Below are 14544 nucleotides of genomic sequence, written 5' to 3' on the forward strand. Positions count from 1 at the left end.
GCTGTGATTGGTGCAGCGGTAGAACGTGTTCTAAGATGGCGGGGGAGAGCAACATCCGCACGGCCTTGTCCAACCCTGCCGGCTGGCAGTCCCTTCTCTCCTTCTCCATCCTCGCCCTGGCCTACCTAGCCGCCTTCAGCAGTCGCCTGTTCGCCGTCATACGCTTCGAGAGCATCATCCACGAGTTTGATCCGTGGTAAGTGGCTGGAATCGTGCCCTAAGGTGGGAGGGCGGAACAGGCGTGATAAAATCGCCAGTCACCTGTGTTCGCTTTGCCCCTGTATTTTTTGCGCCCACATCTCATTCATAAAAGATCAAGTACCTTGGAGCTCCCAGCCGATAACGTCTCGCTTGAGAGCTGTAGACATTTTTATTACCGCGAACTTGACCAGGAAGAGGACGAACGTTTTTAGGAAGTGTATAAGGGTCGTTAAGGGGGTTCTCAGGTGACTGTCAGGTGCACATGAGTGGGGGAGGGGCGGTTATTAAGGGTTAGTGTGCAATGTGTAACTTAATTGGTCTACTGATGCCTGTATTGTGATTAAAGGTAAATGGAAGAAACTAAAAACGTGAGCACATAATTAGATATACTGTGACCTTGTACATACATAGCCGTGGCGACTAACGAAGGGAGTTTTTGCTTGATATTACATATACTTTCCCTTCTTAGTCGTGGGGCAGTACAGAATTTGACTTCTACTCGAGCGACGCCGGCCTTCAAACTTGCACGCCGGGTCCGATTCTTGTTGTCCCTGAACTCCCAACGCCCTTACCTGCAACGGCGGGCACTTTAGCGACGCCGGAACCCCCATGTTAATCCACAACAGGGCTTGATGCGGCAGAAGTCAATGAAAAACAACATCGGGTCCGCCATTTTTGGTCTGAATTTAGAAGGACAGGACCGTCATCGCTACGTCATCGCTTGTACAGCCTGATTGGTGCGTTTACTCACATGACTGGGCTTGACCAATCAGGCTGTACAAGCGATGACGTAGCGATGACAGTCCTCTCCTTCTAAATTCAGACCAAAAATGGCGGACCCGATGTTGTTTTTCATTGACTTCTGCCGCATCAAGCCCTGTTGTGGATTAACATGGGGGTTCCGGCGTCGCTAAAGTGCCCGCCGTCGCAGGTAAGGGCGTTGGGAGTTCAGGGACAACAAGAATCGGACCCGGCGTGCAAGTTTGAAGGCCGGCGTCGCTCGAGTAGAAGTCAAATTCTGTACTGCCCCACGACTAAGAAGGGAAAGTATATGTAATATCAAGCAAAAACTCCCTTCGTTAGTCGCCACGGCTAGTACATACATAATTGATAAGTAGGTCACATTTGCCATTGCATTGTTCTTTTGTATCGGTAATGATTTCTTTTGTATGCAAAGTTGCTTTGTTTTCTTTAGAAGATCTGTCATAAATTATAGAAAAAACACATGGTTGATGATAATTGATGTACATCTTCTTAATTGACATAAATGTATTTAAATGTTGAATTAGTGTACAAATGCATTTTTACTCATTGAAATTTATGGTTAGTTCTGTATTTGTTGTTTGTCTCGAATTTGGGGCTATATTCACATTCTGCTGTTGGCTGATTGCCAGTCTTGGTAATGGTGTGGTGTTTGCAATACACTGTACAATCGTTCCTGTCACCAAAAGCCAAATGTATAGTTTTATGATGGCCATTTATAACACAAGGGGAAACAAGGGAACAGTCATATAGTTGGCTTGTTGCCTGAGTGTATTTCTCCCTGTATAAATAAAAATAAATGCAATGGTATTGGCAACCAGGAAGTAATGAAAATATAGTACAAATGTACTTGAAGGCTGATCCTGTAAAGCTAGTAACTCACTACAAAGTAGCCATTGGAACCAAAGTTATAGTCGTTTGAACAAAAAATAATGAGTGGTCAGCTCGAAATGCCGTTAAAGATATTCCTCTCGCCATCGAAACTGAAGTACCCAATTCATTCAAAAGCAAGTTGCATTAAAAATATGTCTGGGCTCAAGACTCTATATATTGTGTTATAATGAAGACAAAGAACAATTCATTATGCATGTATTCTAATGGTTCCCTGTTGAGTTTCTACTGCAAATGGCGCATATAATTGTAAAATACATTATTTCAGATGCTGGATTGAACTGACAAAAAGACAGTCAAACACAAAAGGAGCATTAATAACAATTTGTTGTACTTTCACAAAATTGAGATGTTACTCTGGTAACATTTTCAAGCGAGATAAATCTATTGACGTAGGAATTTCTAATTTTTAGTATTGGACGAAAGAATCTACTGTGAATGGATTGGTCCCTAGTCAGAAATGTGACAATCTAAACCTACCTGCCCCATGAGACACATTAACATAGTATACATGCCATGCTGCTTCTCATGATCCGCTCACATTTGAATGATTCTGGTTGGTTATTTAGAAACAGAGACAAAGTGTAATCATTTAATTACGATACAACTGTCATGTTCAGTCTGTCACTGGGGGTTACAATTTCACTTCAATATAGTTTGAACTTTCAAGTCAAACTAGATATGTAAAGTTATTCATATTTATTCCTATCAGAATGTAGTAGTGTTATCTATGCCATGAAAGGGATATTCCCTGAAGATTAGCATTAAAAATGTATAGCAGCTCTATTAGATTTTCCTCCTGCTGCCTATTGAAAGTGATACACCATTTTTGGGTGGTAAATTGAAAATAAACAAATTTTATTGGTTATGACCACTGTGCAGCAAATGAACTTTCACCACTCTAAATTCTTAGTAAAAGATATAAATTTGGTACCATAGCGTAGAAATGCATATTCAAGGTAGTGCAGGTGAAATTGTATTTGTTCATTGCCAAGTGTTTCTGTTGTCTACCTGTACCTGACTTGCACAAGCCCTGTATTCAAATTGTTGATTTTTGTTTACTGTAGTCATCGTTACCACCTGTAAATTTTTTTGAAATAGATTCCAAATAGTAACCATTTGGTCCATAGTTTTTAAAATCTTGTTTTCAGACAAATTGATATAGGTATGATTTGTCTAGTGTAATTTTACATGTTACTTGCACCTTGCACCAGTGCAGGTATGGGGGAAAGGTATTTCAAGCTCTATCTATTCTTCTTGTAGAGTTATATAGCACCCTCCATTTCCTTAAAGATACTACTAGTACTACTGTTACTAGAGACAACTTTGAAACTTGGCAGATAATTCCCTTAGATATTTTTTTCTAGTACTGTAAATGGATTTAAGTTCGTGTGGTTTTTATTTCGCGCTAAGGCGAATATGGGGTGTTCGCGATGGTTTTAATTTTGTGGCAGCGCTATATAGTCATATACTGTTACAGTATTGGACAAAAATGTTCGTAGTGGTTTTAAGTTCGTGGTGAAATGGTCACCGCGAAAACCATTTCATTTCACTGCGAACATATAACCACAGCGAACATTTCTGCATTAACAGTATTGATAATGCCTAGCCACCTCTCTCAGTCATTGGCTGATTGGACCTCTTTCTAGGGGCCTGACCACTGGAAGTGCTGCTATAAGCATGATTTAGTCAGTACCTACGTACTCTGCAAGGCTTTGCACTAAAGCCCCCCTCCCCTCGTTGTTCCATTAGCAGTTGCTCCATATAAATGTTGACGTCAAAAGTCCTTGTAAAAGCCTAGTCACGATTGCATCTGAAACCCATTCCCCTCCAGCAAGGACGGCTTTTTGGCTGACTATCAGGTAGCCTGGATCGCTTCCCATATGTCTGTATGCAGGGCTCGAAATTCATTTTTGGAAATAGGTGCACTGGTGCACCCAACCGCAAAAAATAGGTGCACAGAAAGAATATTGGGTGCACCACATAGAATAAAGTTGAATGTCAGCAAAACGCTCTTAAGAACTTCAATCAGTAATTCTATAGCTAACCTTAAGATTTCAAAAAAGTGATACATCAAATAAAGTACAACAAAAGAGTATATTGCTATATCTGATACTTACATTTCAAGAATATTCTGCATGCTTATTGACTCATAAGTTATTGTACAATAGTGCCTTTACCCCGTAGCCTACAAAAATATCTAGGTGCACTGGTGCACCAAGTCAAAAATTAGGTGCACTGCTCTAATATTTGGCGCACCTGGCACATGCACCCAATTTCGAGCCCTGCTATATGTATCTTTCATGACCAGACAACATTGACGAGGAATAAGTCTTGTAGCTCGGCCAAGCTCAAATGTCAGACAGAAAGAAACGTGTCTTCTGTTATCATGTCTCTACCCTGTCTGGTTTGAAACCATACTTAAGATGGAACAGATAAGTCAAAGGGTAAATGTTCATGGTGATTTTTTTGTTCACGGTTTTCATGGTGACCTCTTCAAGGCATTCTGAACTTAAACCTCTGCAAACAAGTTCCATTTTCTCACTACTGTGATATCAAATCTGGGCAAACATGTCCCTGTTTACCATAAGTTAAAAAACTTTCTGATAAGTCTATTGAAAAAGTCTTAGAAATTCCATGATTAGGAAAGATTTTTGTCCTGTCGGTAACCAATATCATATCTTAGAGAATCCTGTACATAATGTATATGTAACAGTTAAAAGGCGTATCCCTACTAGACCAGTTTTTCCTTACAAATATGTCTAGACGTCCACGATGAAAAGCTACTCCGGAAAAGGGAACTGAGCTCTTTGAATAATCAGTACTAAGTACAGATTCTTGAAAGAGCTCAGGCTAGGTTCCTAGGCTCTCTTTGACTTCGAGTCCGAGATGGAGTGAGGTTTATTTTTGCAATGATGAAGAAAAGCATAAGTTTGAATGTCACATTTACATCATTCGGTTCCAAATGTTCAATTGTATTCTTCTAACTACTGTCATACAGCTCAGGAGAATTGCTCGCCTGATTAGTCTTCAACTCTTCAACCTTAATAGAACATGTTCGACCGGAATAAGTCAGGTATCCCCTTAATCACTGTGCAATTTGTAGAGGTCACCCTAAGTTTGCAGCTCACTGAGCACAATGTAAAAAAAAAGGATTTCCAGGCAAAAAAAGACTCCAAATTCTCTGGCGATTTTGACATTCAGCAACCTTCTTTTAACGGTCGTTGACAAGGTATCGCCAGCTTATGGGCAGCACAGTAATAGTACAATAAATTAGGAAACCAAGATTTTGTCATGACACTCATTTTGTAACCTTTGTACAGGTAAGCATTTCAGTGTTTCTCTACTTCCCTAGTGTAAAAGCCTGGCCTTGTTCGAAATTAAATTTGACTCTGAGACCCTCATTCATCATTCCTATTCCCTTTCTCTTGGCACTAACCTTCTCCCTGCTGCCAAACCCCATCACACAAATACAAATTTGGTGCCAAAGGGCTACCCTAGCATGCTGAGGGTAAAATCCCAGCTGTATCTCCTGGCTACATCCCAGCTTCGTCTGAGGACAATTGCTCTTGTAAGAAAGCAGTCTCAAATTGGATTACGTTGTTGTGGGGGCGAATACTCCCAACACACTTAGGCAGATTTCCATCGTCTTAATTCACAGAGCAACATGAATGATACAGATTGTTACTGATGTTAGAGTCATGGGATGGGCAGACCACACAGGGTGGAAGAGGAAACTGACTTTCTGCAGACTTGGCTGAATCATTGTACATGTAGTACCAAATACACAATGTATGTGTCAGTGTGGAGACTGCAATATCTGGTAGAATTGCTGATTCTACTTTTGTTAGAGATCGCAATCAGATTCTGTCCATAGACAGAGACTCTGATCAGGATTGTGTTGGTCTCCAATTTATAAATCCTAAATTTCGAGTTGGTCCATTGATGTTAAGTGACAAGAACCAAGTTGAAAAGTTCTGACTGGGAGTATCTTTAATTTTACAGACCATGATCGGGATCTCTACTGGCCAAGTCATTCTGCCAAACTGCAGTCTCTAGCCTGATATATATACTTTGGTGTTGTCATAATTTTTAATTTGTCTGCAGCTGATCTACATTCGTTTCAAAGAAAAAAGGGCAATCTCTTGGACAAGCCACCCTTTGATTTACATTTGATGAAGTTTTTGTAATCAGGCTAGATTGATTTATTTGATTCCAGAGATTTTTGTAATGACATTTGTCTCTCTTTTCCCAATGAACCACCGTCAGCCCTTGATGAAAGTACCATCCCATCTAGCTAGCTGTGATGCCAAATTACATTGTACGGTAATTTCATTAGTAATGCACTTTGTCCTTTTACAGGATGCGATGGCCTTGTGTATATCACTCTGATCAGAAGTCATACAAGGATAAAACATTTAATCAGATCAAGGCATTCTTTCATGTGATCCATATGAAGGTGTGTGGATAGTCCCTTAGGGTATTGGCAAATTGCTTTCGGAATATCCTCAATAAATTTTCCACTTTGGAAAGGCCATGTTTTGGAAGGTGTGAGGGACTTAATTGGGAGAAATATTTTAAGTCGCTGTTCTGTACGCTATTAATGCAAGACAGTGGTACTTGGACTGCTCTATTCGCGCATGGAAGAAGGGGTGCTCAGAAAAGATTTTTTAAAGTTTATTTCAAATCCTCTTCACTTTCATGATCATCATATCATTTCTCCACTTAACTATTGCCAAATGCAGATTTCATTTAAAATTCTTCCTGCAACCAAAGCAAATAATCAATTCAAGTTTGCACTAAGGCGAAAATGGAGAGTTTGCGGTGGTTTTAAGCTCGCGGCAGCGCTATAGTCACATACTGCTACAGTATTGGACAAAAAGGTTTGCGGTGGCTTTAAGTTCACTGTGAAATGGTCGCCGCGAAAACCGCTAACATAATAGCACTGCGAACATTTCTGCATTTACAGTAGCTTTATGTATGTAACCCTACCCAAATATCTAGGTGCACCCACAGTCAAAAATTGCCTCAATCTTAGGCCACACCAATTTAATTTCTTGGTTAGCAGATTTGTATTTTCCAAGAAAAAATTTTAGAAAAAAAATTCATGAAAACAGAAGGCTGGGCCAGCCTTCTGTTTTCATGATTTTTTTTTCTAATTTTTTTTTTTTGAAAATAAAAATCAGTGAACCAGGAAATTAAATTGGTGTGGCCTTAAGTACACAAAAATGCATATGCACCCAGCATTCGAGCCCTGCAAAGGTATCTTGTCTATGGCTTTATTTCGACTGGTTATTTGTCTTTATTTGTTGCAGTGCCGGGGGAATCGTGATTTAACTGTCTCGCTGATGAGGCAGCCTTCTGCAGGAGATTTGTCATGGTTACAGGGTCCGGGGGCAAGGAAATGGGTTCTCTTCTTTTATTACCTGAAGAAAAAGATATGGGAATTCTATGGCAGGTGTTGTACAATTCGAGAAAATGATGTGTCTTCTACATCAGAGTTGAAATTTAGACTATTTCTTCAGTTCTATTATTGATATTGAAATTATGGAAAAGGGTGTTGTATGGGTCGACTTAAAATCTGTGAACTAAAGATATGTAAGATGAAATGTATCAATATTTGACATTTTAGAGTAATTAATAACTTCTTTTATCTATTATTCACTCATATTACATAATAAAGCAATAGAGAATTATATTTTGAAAAATATAGCAAAAATTTAGCATTCTTACACTTATAGAGAAGAGAGCTCTTATCATAAACAGGTTTTATGATACGCCTTTTCAAAGGCAGAATCTTGACATCTATACTTCATTAGTATGCTACATGTATATTTAGCATTTTTGTCCAAGCTACATCATTCTGACTGGTCATACCAGGATAATTGTCTGTAGATATGGGCAGGAAAGGACATGTGAAGGACATGAGGATTGTATCCATGAAGAGACTCCGACATACAGCGAGATTTGGCTACGAGCCATTTCCACAATTATGCAAGTTCAAGGCATATCCAGCCTGACGGATTATTGGTGCATAATCTTCTGGAATCATCAGAAGTGATCCTGAACGTTGTAAATGACTGCATATATGGATAGCTCCCTATTCTAAGATATTCATAAATTGTCATAGTGCCAGGGCACAAAATACCCACCAATTTACAGAAAAAAAGGTAAACATAGCAGAGAAAGATAAGAGTAAAGATAAGGCTTGTTATCATGAGTGACAATCTGGCTATGTAGCAGCATACTATTACTAAAGCCTGTATTTGTAGATTTTCAGTTCAAAATTCTTGTAGTTTCTGTTAAGAACACAGAAATTGTGGATAGGGCTTTATACTATTTCATATTTGGTACGTGGGTAAATATTGACAAATTTGGCTCCTTCTATAATACTGCAGTAGAAGTATTGCTATCTTGAAGTTCTGTTCAGGACTTGCTAGCATCATGATTTTTTGTGGTAGCTCTTAATACGTCTTATTATATAACGTATGTGACCCAGACATAATGTTACATTGCTTTTTATCTAAACCATGTAAAAAATGATGTATACTGTTAGTTGTACCAGTCATGTCTGCGTGTTTTAATTACCAATATTTCTGTATGTGACCCAGACACATAATGACTTACATTGCTTTTAATCTAAACCATGTATACTGTTAGTTGTACCAGTCATGTCTGTGTGTTTTAATCACCAATATTTCTGTTTTTCTCAGGTTCAACTACAGGTCCACACATCACCTGGTCAACTATGGCTTCTATAACTTCCTCAACTGGTTTGACGAGAGAGCGTGGTACCCGCTGGGGAGGATAGTAGGGGGGACGGTAAGTACTGTAATTCACTTTATCTTCACCAGGGGTTCATCTAAATTGGGAAAGAGGGGCGCTGCGGCCTCTTGTTTCAGCCCAGCACCCCCTCGTCGAATTCAGATTTTAGCTTGCACCATTTCCTCTGCAATTGATTCTTCCATAAATACATAGAATTTGCTCCCTCGCTTGTGTGTGCTCCCTCTTGTTTAATTTTTCTAGAAAAACCCCTGTTCACGGTAGCAAAATTTCACGGTGTAAGGAAAATGGACATTTTCACTGAACTTTAACTTCACGGTGGCGGCAAGTGATTTACAGAACGGTTGTGTGAAGGAATCATAAATACTAGTAGTAACAACAGGTTTTTTTCACGGCCATGATAAGTTCAAGGTACAGAGGTGACCGTAAAAACAGTGAACATAAAGTTAAAGTGAAAGAAACAAGAATTACAGTACTCAACATCTCATCTTGTTTCTTACAATGGAGGTTACCGTAGCAGAATTTCGGTTTGCGATTACTGTAAATGCAGAAATGTTTTTGCAGGGATTTGATTTCGCGGTAGAGAGAAAATGGAGTGTTCGCGGTGGTTTTCAGTTTGTGTTTGAAACAATAGTAGCGCTAGTCACACAATGGAACAGCTTTTCGCGGTGGTTTAAGGTCGCGGTAAAGAGTTCACCGCAAGAACCGCGAACATAAAACCAACATTTCTCCTTTTACAGTATCTCTATATGTTTGGTAACTTTAACCTGTAGCCTGCTAAGGGTCAACATTTGTTATCAGATTCTGATTCAATTTGGTGACCAAGCTTAAGGCTGTAACATTGATAAAAACGTTAAAATCCTTCCAACAACTTTTGGTGTATAGGCCAGTGCCCTTCTCCAATCTTATACAGTTATAGCCCTTGGGCCACACAGTTGTGAAAGCACTGCAGCAAGTAGTCAGTCCACTGGTAGTCGTGTATTCAACTTCTATACTCTTTAACTCATCAGTATGTGCTGAGTGTTAATCAGAGAAAGCAGTTTATTTATTCATTTATTTTGATTTACCACATTTGTGGAAGTTATTGACATAGCAGGTGACTATCAGTATCACCTTTTCAAGATGTCAACCCAGACCAGACTGTAAGGTTTGGACCATCGCACACCGGGGCATGCCCTACTCTTTTTCAAAAGATGTGGTGGGTTCTTTTACGTGCACGGGGTGTGGCTCTCCCCAAACACAGTTACTGTATGTACCTTTTTTAAGACTTTGGTAGTTTGGTATTTTAACCCACAACCTTCCAAATGCACAGCAAGCTCTCTAACCACTTAGATGAATTGTTAAGGTGGTGACCATACAAGTACCTTTTGTGTTGCGCAGGTGTACCCAGGGTTGATGGTGACAGCAGGAACCATCCACTGGTTACTCAACAGTCTCCACATTACTGTACATATCAGAGATGTCTGTGTGTTCTTAGCTCCAACCTTCAGGTAAGACACTCTTTAAGAACATTGGAAGATCTAATACCTCCTTAGAATATCTAGAGTTGTCTTTTTTAGTTGACCCCATGGTCTGGAATGTCTGTCAGATAAGGTACTTTCATGTAAGGCATTCTGTTTTATTCTTTTAAACAATTGAAATAAGAGTTTCTCGTATGTCATGTTTGATTGACCCCTTGACCTGGAATGTCTGTCTGCTGTGAGATAAGGTTGATAACTGTTCCTAGCTCCAACATTCAGATGAGCCACCGCTTTAACCGTCTCCCTACCAAGGCTGCCTGTTGGCACCAAATATTTATTGGATACAAGGTTAGGTAGCTGGAAGACTGTTAAAATGTTGAAAGTAACCACCAACACAGGGCCTTGCAGATTCAAAGAACTGCTATATTCCTAGAGATTTTGTCATTTTTTAGTGGGCTTGGAAGGTTTATGGGAGAAACGTTGTGTGACGAGAAAAAGAGAGATAGCTTGTGAAAAAATGGTTTCTTGATGTTTGTTTTAAGTGATTGTGTAAAGTTATTTTTGGTACAGTAAAGAACTCAAACATTTGTTTCTTTTCCTTCCAGTGGGTTGACATCCATAGCAACATACTTGTTAACCAAAGAGTTATGGAGCCAGGGGGCGGGGCTACTAGCAGCATGCTTCATTGCAATAGGTAAGGAACTTGTACTGTTTCAGGATCTTCAGGTTGTAATCGTTATGAGAACAAAACATCTTCTTCTTATTTTGTCGTGACCGTGTAACGTTATATCTAAATATGCTGTTGAATAGTTTCTGCACTGAATACAATTTGATCCAAGTTTACCTTTGCATGTTAGCATAATGTTGTGCAATGTTTTTTACCATTGCAGGAATACATCACTAAATACATGTAGTTCCTAGAAGAAAAGTTTCCAAAAGTATGACACCCATTGCAAACTGATCATAGAAAAAATATTGTTTTTCTATATCGGATAGAAATTATACTATGACTAGTAGTAGTGGTCCACTGTGTTCTGCTGCTGCTATCAATCCTTCTTCAAATTTCTCCACTTTGTCTGGTTCATCGCAAGCTTCCTTAGCTTAGTTTTCTTTCTGACCGCAACAGTCCTAGTCCTCTTTCTTTCACACAGTTTCAGGTGTGCCTTCAGTAGTATCAGTGCTGTCTCCAGCTTTAAATCTTTTTCCGTCCCACTCACTGTTTCGGAGCCAATTTTTGAATTTTCATTGTTGAATTTGTCATTTTAAGCTTTAAAAACAAACATTTTCATCAGTTTTATCTCGTGAAATTGATATTTTGGGGGCGGAAAGGGTAGAATTTTTCCCTGTCCCAACAAGCAAATTTCTGTCCTAAGACGGAAGGACGGGTCCTGGAGACAGCCCTGAGTAGTATTCTATTCTGTGGATATAGAAATGTACGTTTAAGAATGTGTGTTTTACTCCATGCAGTTCCAGGCTACATCTCCAGATCTGTAGCAGGGTCTTACGACAATGAGGGAATCGCCATCTTTGCCTTACTTTTTACTTACTTTCTATGGGTAAGTACAGTTTTGTTTGAACTTTCAGGCACTTGGGATAATGCACTGCCCAGAACCCAGAACTGCTAGATTCTAAGTCAACCACCCTAAGACCACCTTGCCACCTTTCATATACATTCAGAACATGCATATGAAATAATCAATAAGTCTACATTAATAGTCTACATTAATAAGTCTACATTTGACTTTAAATCTAAAGGTTCTTGGTTTGAATCCAGATGTGGCAGCATATGGGAACCACCTGTTTTGTTAGCCTAGATCTAAATGCATTTATTCCCTGCAGCCATGGCTCTACATGAAATAAATTTGTCTTGGGAATTCTAAACATGATAGGATTTGACAGAACTGCTTTTCTAAATGTCAAATTTGTTCTGTACTCTCCCCCACAAGGATTTACTCTCACAGATATGCGACCACCCCCCTCCCACCCTGGCTGCTGCTTGAAAATTACCATACAGACAGTCTGAAGGATTATACAGTAGCTATTCTTAGTTCAAGAGGTCACTACAAAGGTCGTTCTGGGCGGGGACCTGACCTGATTCTGACCTAAAATCAATTGAAAAGAAGAAGCTAGACGCCTGGAGGATCCTTGAAACTGACAAGACAATTTCCAAGACCGAATTTTTAGGGGCTAAGTGTCAATTATTCAAAATGAGAGTATTAGAATGCAGTATAAAATCAATACTCCAGTAATCCGTTACACAGAAGGCTCGCATGTTCACAAGTGAAATACTCAAATCCATGGATGTTAATAGAAGAGCCGTTCCGTGTTACATTGATTTGGGGATTTTTTTTTCAATTTGAAAGTGTGATATATCATGAGATAATGTGGTATCATTTTGTAAAACAATGAAGTTTTCTGATTTGGATTACGGGTACAAGAGGCATGAAAATGAGGATGGCTGCTCCACCCTTGTCTACAGATGGTATGTTCCACCTTAGCTGGTTTTGGACATATACCATCATAGCGGAACATACCATTCCATGAGGCTGAGTGGGGGGATGTTGCAGTTTCTGTACATCTAGTGATACATGTATAAAAACCCAAAGGGGCGAGTACGCCGCTCCCGGGATTTGAACTCGCGCCGATCCACACGGCTTGGGAATTCAACGCGCTAACCACTAGGCTAAAAGGTCCGGACCAAATAGACTTGTCAGTTAGTGGAGGTTGATCCCCACTGTTACACTACTCCCCCTTCTCTTTCAAGACTCGTCCGGAGTCTCCGAGTGTGACGTCCCTGTGTGGCACTCTTTGCTGATACTCACAGAGCCGGTGTGGGAACCACTGTAAAAACCCAAAGGGGCGAGTACGCCGCTCGTGGGATTCGAACTCACACCAATCCTGATCCACATGGCTTGGGAATTCAACGCGCTAACCACTAGGCTAAAAGGTCCGGACCAGATAGACTTGTCAGTTAGTGGAAGTTGATCCTCACTGTTACACATGTACTAAATAGGCAATGATTGAGTTTTATCCATTTTGTTTGAGGATTGCTGAATAAAATCATTGGACAGGGAAAGAAAATTTCATTGGTTATCTCCTTAAATGGATCAATTTTGGGTCTTGTTACCTTACAGTACGTAGTAATTGTTTAAGGTTGATACAGTTCCTTTTGTAAGGTAGCAACGCTGTAACTTGTTCAATATTTTCCCAGGAGAAATGGTAACCCGTACAAAAGGCAGTTCCGACGGACTTCAGTACTAGTGGTATTTCAGTGGTACTTCAGTGGTACTTCAATGGTACTTTAGTTGTCTGAAGTATATTTGATAAAAGGTTTCCGTTTAGCCAAAAAATGAACAGAACTCTCCGCCACCACTCCCATTCCTGACACTTACTTATAACACAATGGCAGATTCACTTGAATAACCAAGTATTGTTATACTGTATAGTACTGGCCCAGTTCCATATTCCTGTATAGCACTGCACTAGCAATCATTGTAAATGAGTGCCCTTCAGTGCATGAAGATGTACATGTACATGAACAATAAGATGCCTTGTGTTTAACCCTCATACTGCTAACCATTGGTGTATGGTTTAACAAAATATTAATGTTGACATGCATGAGGTGGTTAAAGGTAAAAGTCTCAAAGTATAAACTTAAAAAAAAATGAAAATATACATTTTCCTAGAGCATTTTTTCAATAAATCTCAACCCAATAGTTGAAACTAATATGTCATGTGTAAGAACATAGTTTATAACCATGTTTGTAGGATCTGCTCTTGCTTATGATATCACAAAATTTTATGCAAAGTAGTTACTTTTTAGATAAATTGCTGATAGCTTGGCTCTTATGATATGTAGGTAAGACATTTTCTGACTAAACAATTCTAATCTTTCTGCAGGTTAAATCAGTAAAGACAGGGTCTATATTCTGGGCAGGATGTACAGCATTGGCATATTTCTATATGGTGAGTCCAGCTCTATGTTTTGTCTTTGCAAAATTTCACATTTTCGAAATACCATTGAGTTTAGACAAACAATAGACATATGTTTAGGAGGTTAGACATCCAGGTAAACAATGTATCTATTTATTTATTTGCAGACAAATTAATCTCTACAACTTCATAAGATATAGAGATTTCTTCTGGACATTGCAAGTGACATCTATAGCTCCCTTGGAAATCAGTTACAATGTTAACTGAAGGGACCACCCTAAAGATTGATAGATAAATAAATGAATAAATAGCCAGAATGAACTATATTCTAGTGATGCTGAAGAAGAGTGATGGATGTCACTCAAAATGTCTGGTAGTTATCTCTGTATCTTGTCCAGTTTTAGAGACTGATTGTCCGTAAATAAACAATGAACAATCTTTATTTACTCAACAAAGGTACAGCAACAATAGACATGGTTCGAGCCATTTCCTACGGCTGCCACTCTTGTTGCTG

The 14544-nt window shown here is 39.3% G+C and overlaps 1 protein-coding gene across 2 annotated transcripts in view; it reads left to right on the top strand.

The window, feature by feature from the left end:
- LOC136446638 (dolichyl-diphosphooligosaccharide--protein glycosyltransferase subunit STT3B-like) overlaps positions 1-14544 on the top strand; it is a 32208-nt gene continuing 17664 nt past the window's right edge. For both annotated transcript variants that reach the window (XM_066445121.1, XM_066445122.1), the window contains exons 1-6: positions 1-196; positions 8568-8676; positions 10018-10127; positions 10703-10791; positions 11565-11653; positions 13998-14063. In XM_066445121.1, the coding sequence (XP_066301218.1) occupies positions 36-196; positions 8568-8676; positions 10018-10127; positions 10703-10791; positions 11565-11653; positions 13998-14063 (624 nt within the window). In that variant the 5' untranslated portion in view covers positions 1-35. The remainder of the gene's footprint in view (positions 197-8567; positions 8677-10017; positions 10128-10702; positions 10792-11564; positions 11654-13997; positions 14064-14544) is intronic.

Source organism: Branchiostoma lanceolatum, chromosome 12 (genome assembly GCF_035083965.1).
Source record: "Branchiostoma lanceolatum isolate klBraLanc5 chromosome 12, klBraLanc5.hap2, whole genome shotgun sequence".
NCBI classification, from domain to species: Eukaryota; Metazoa; Chordata; class Leptocardii; order Amphioxiformes; family Branchiostomatidae; genus Branchiostoma; species Branchiostoma lanceolatum.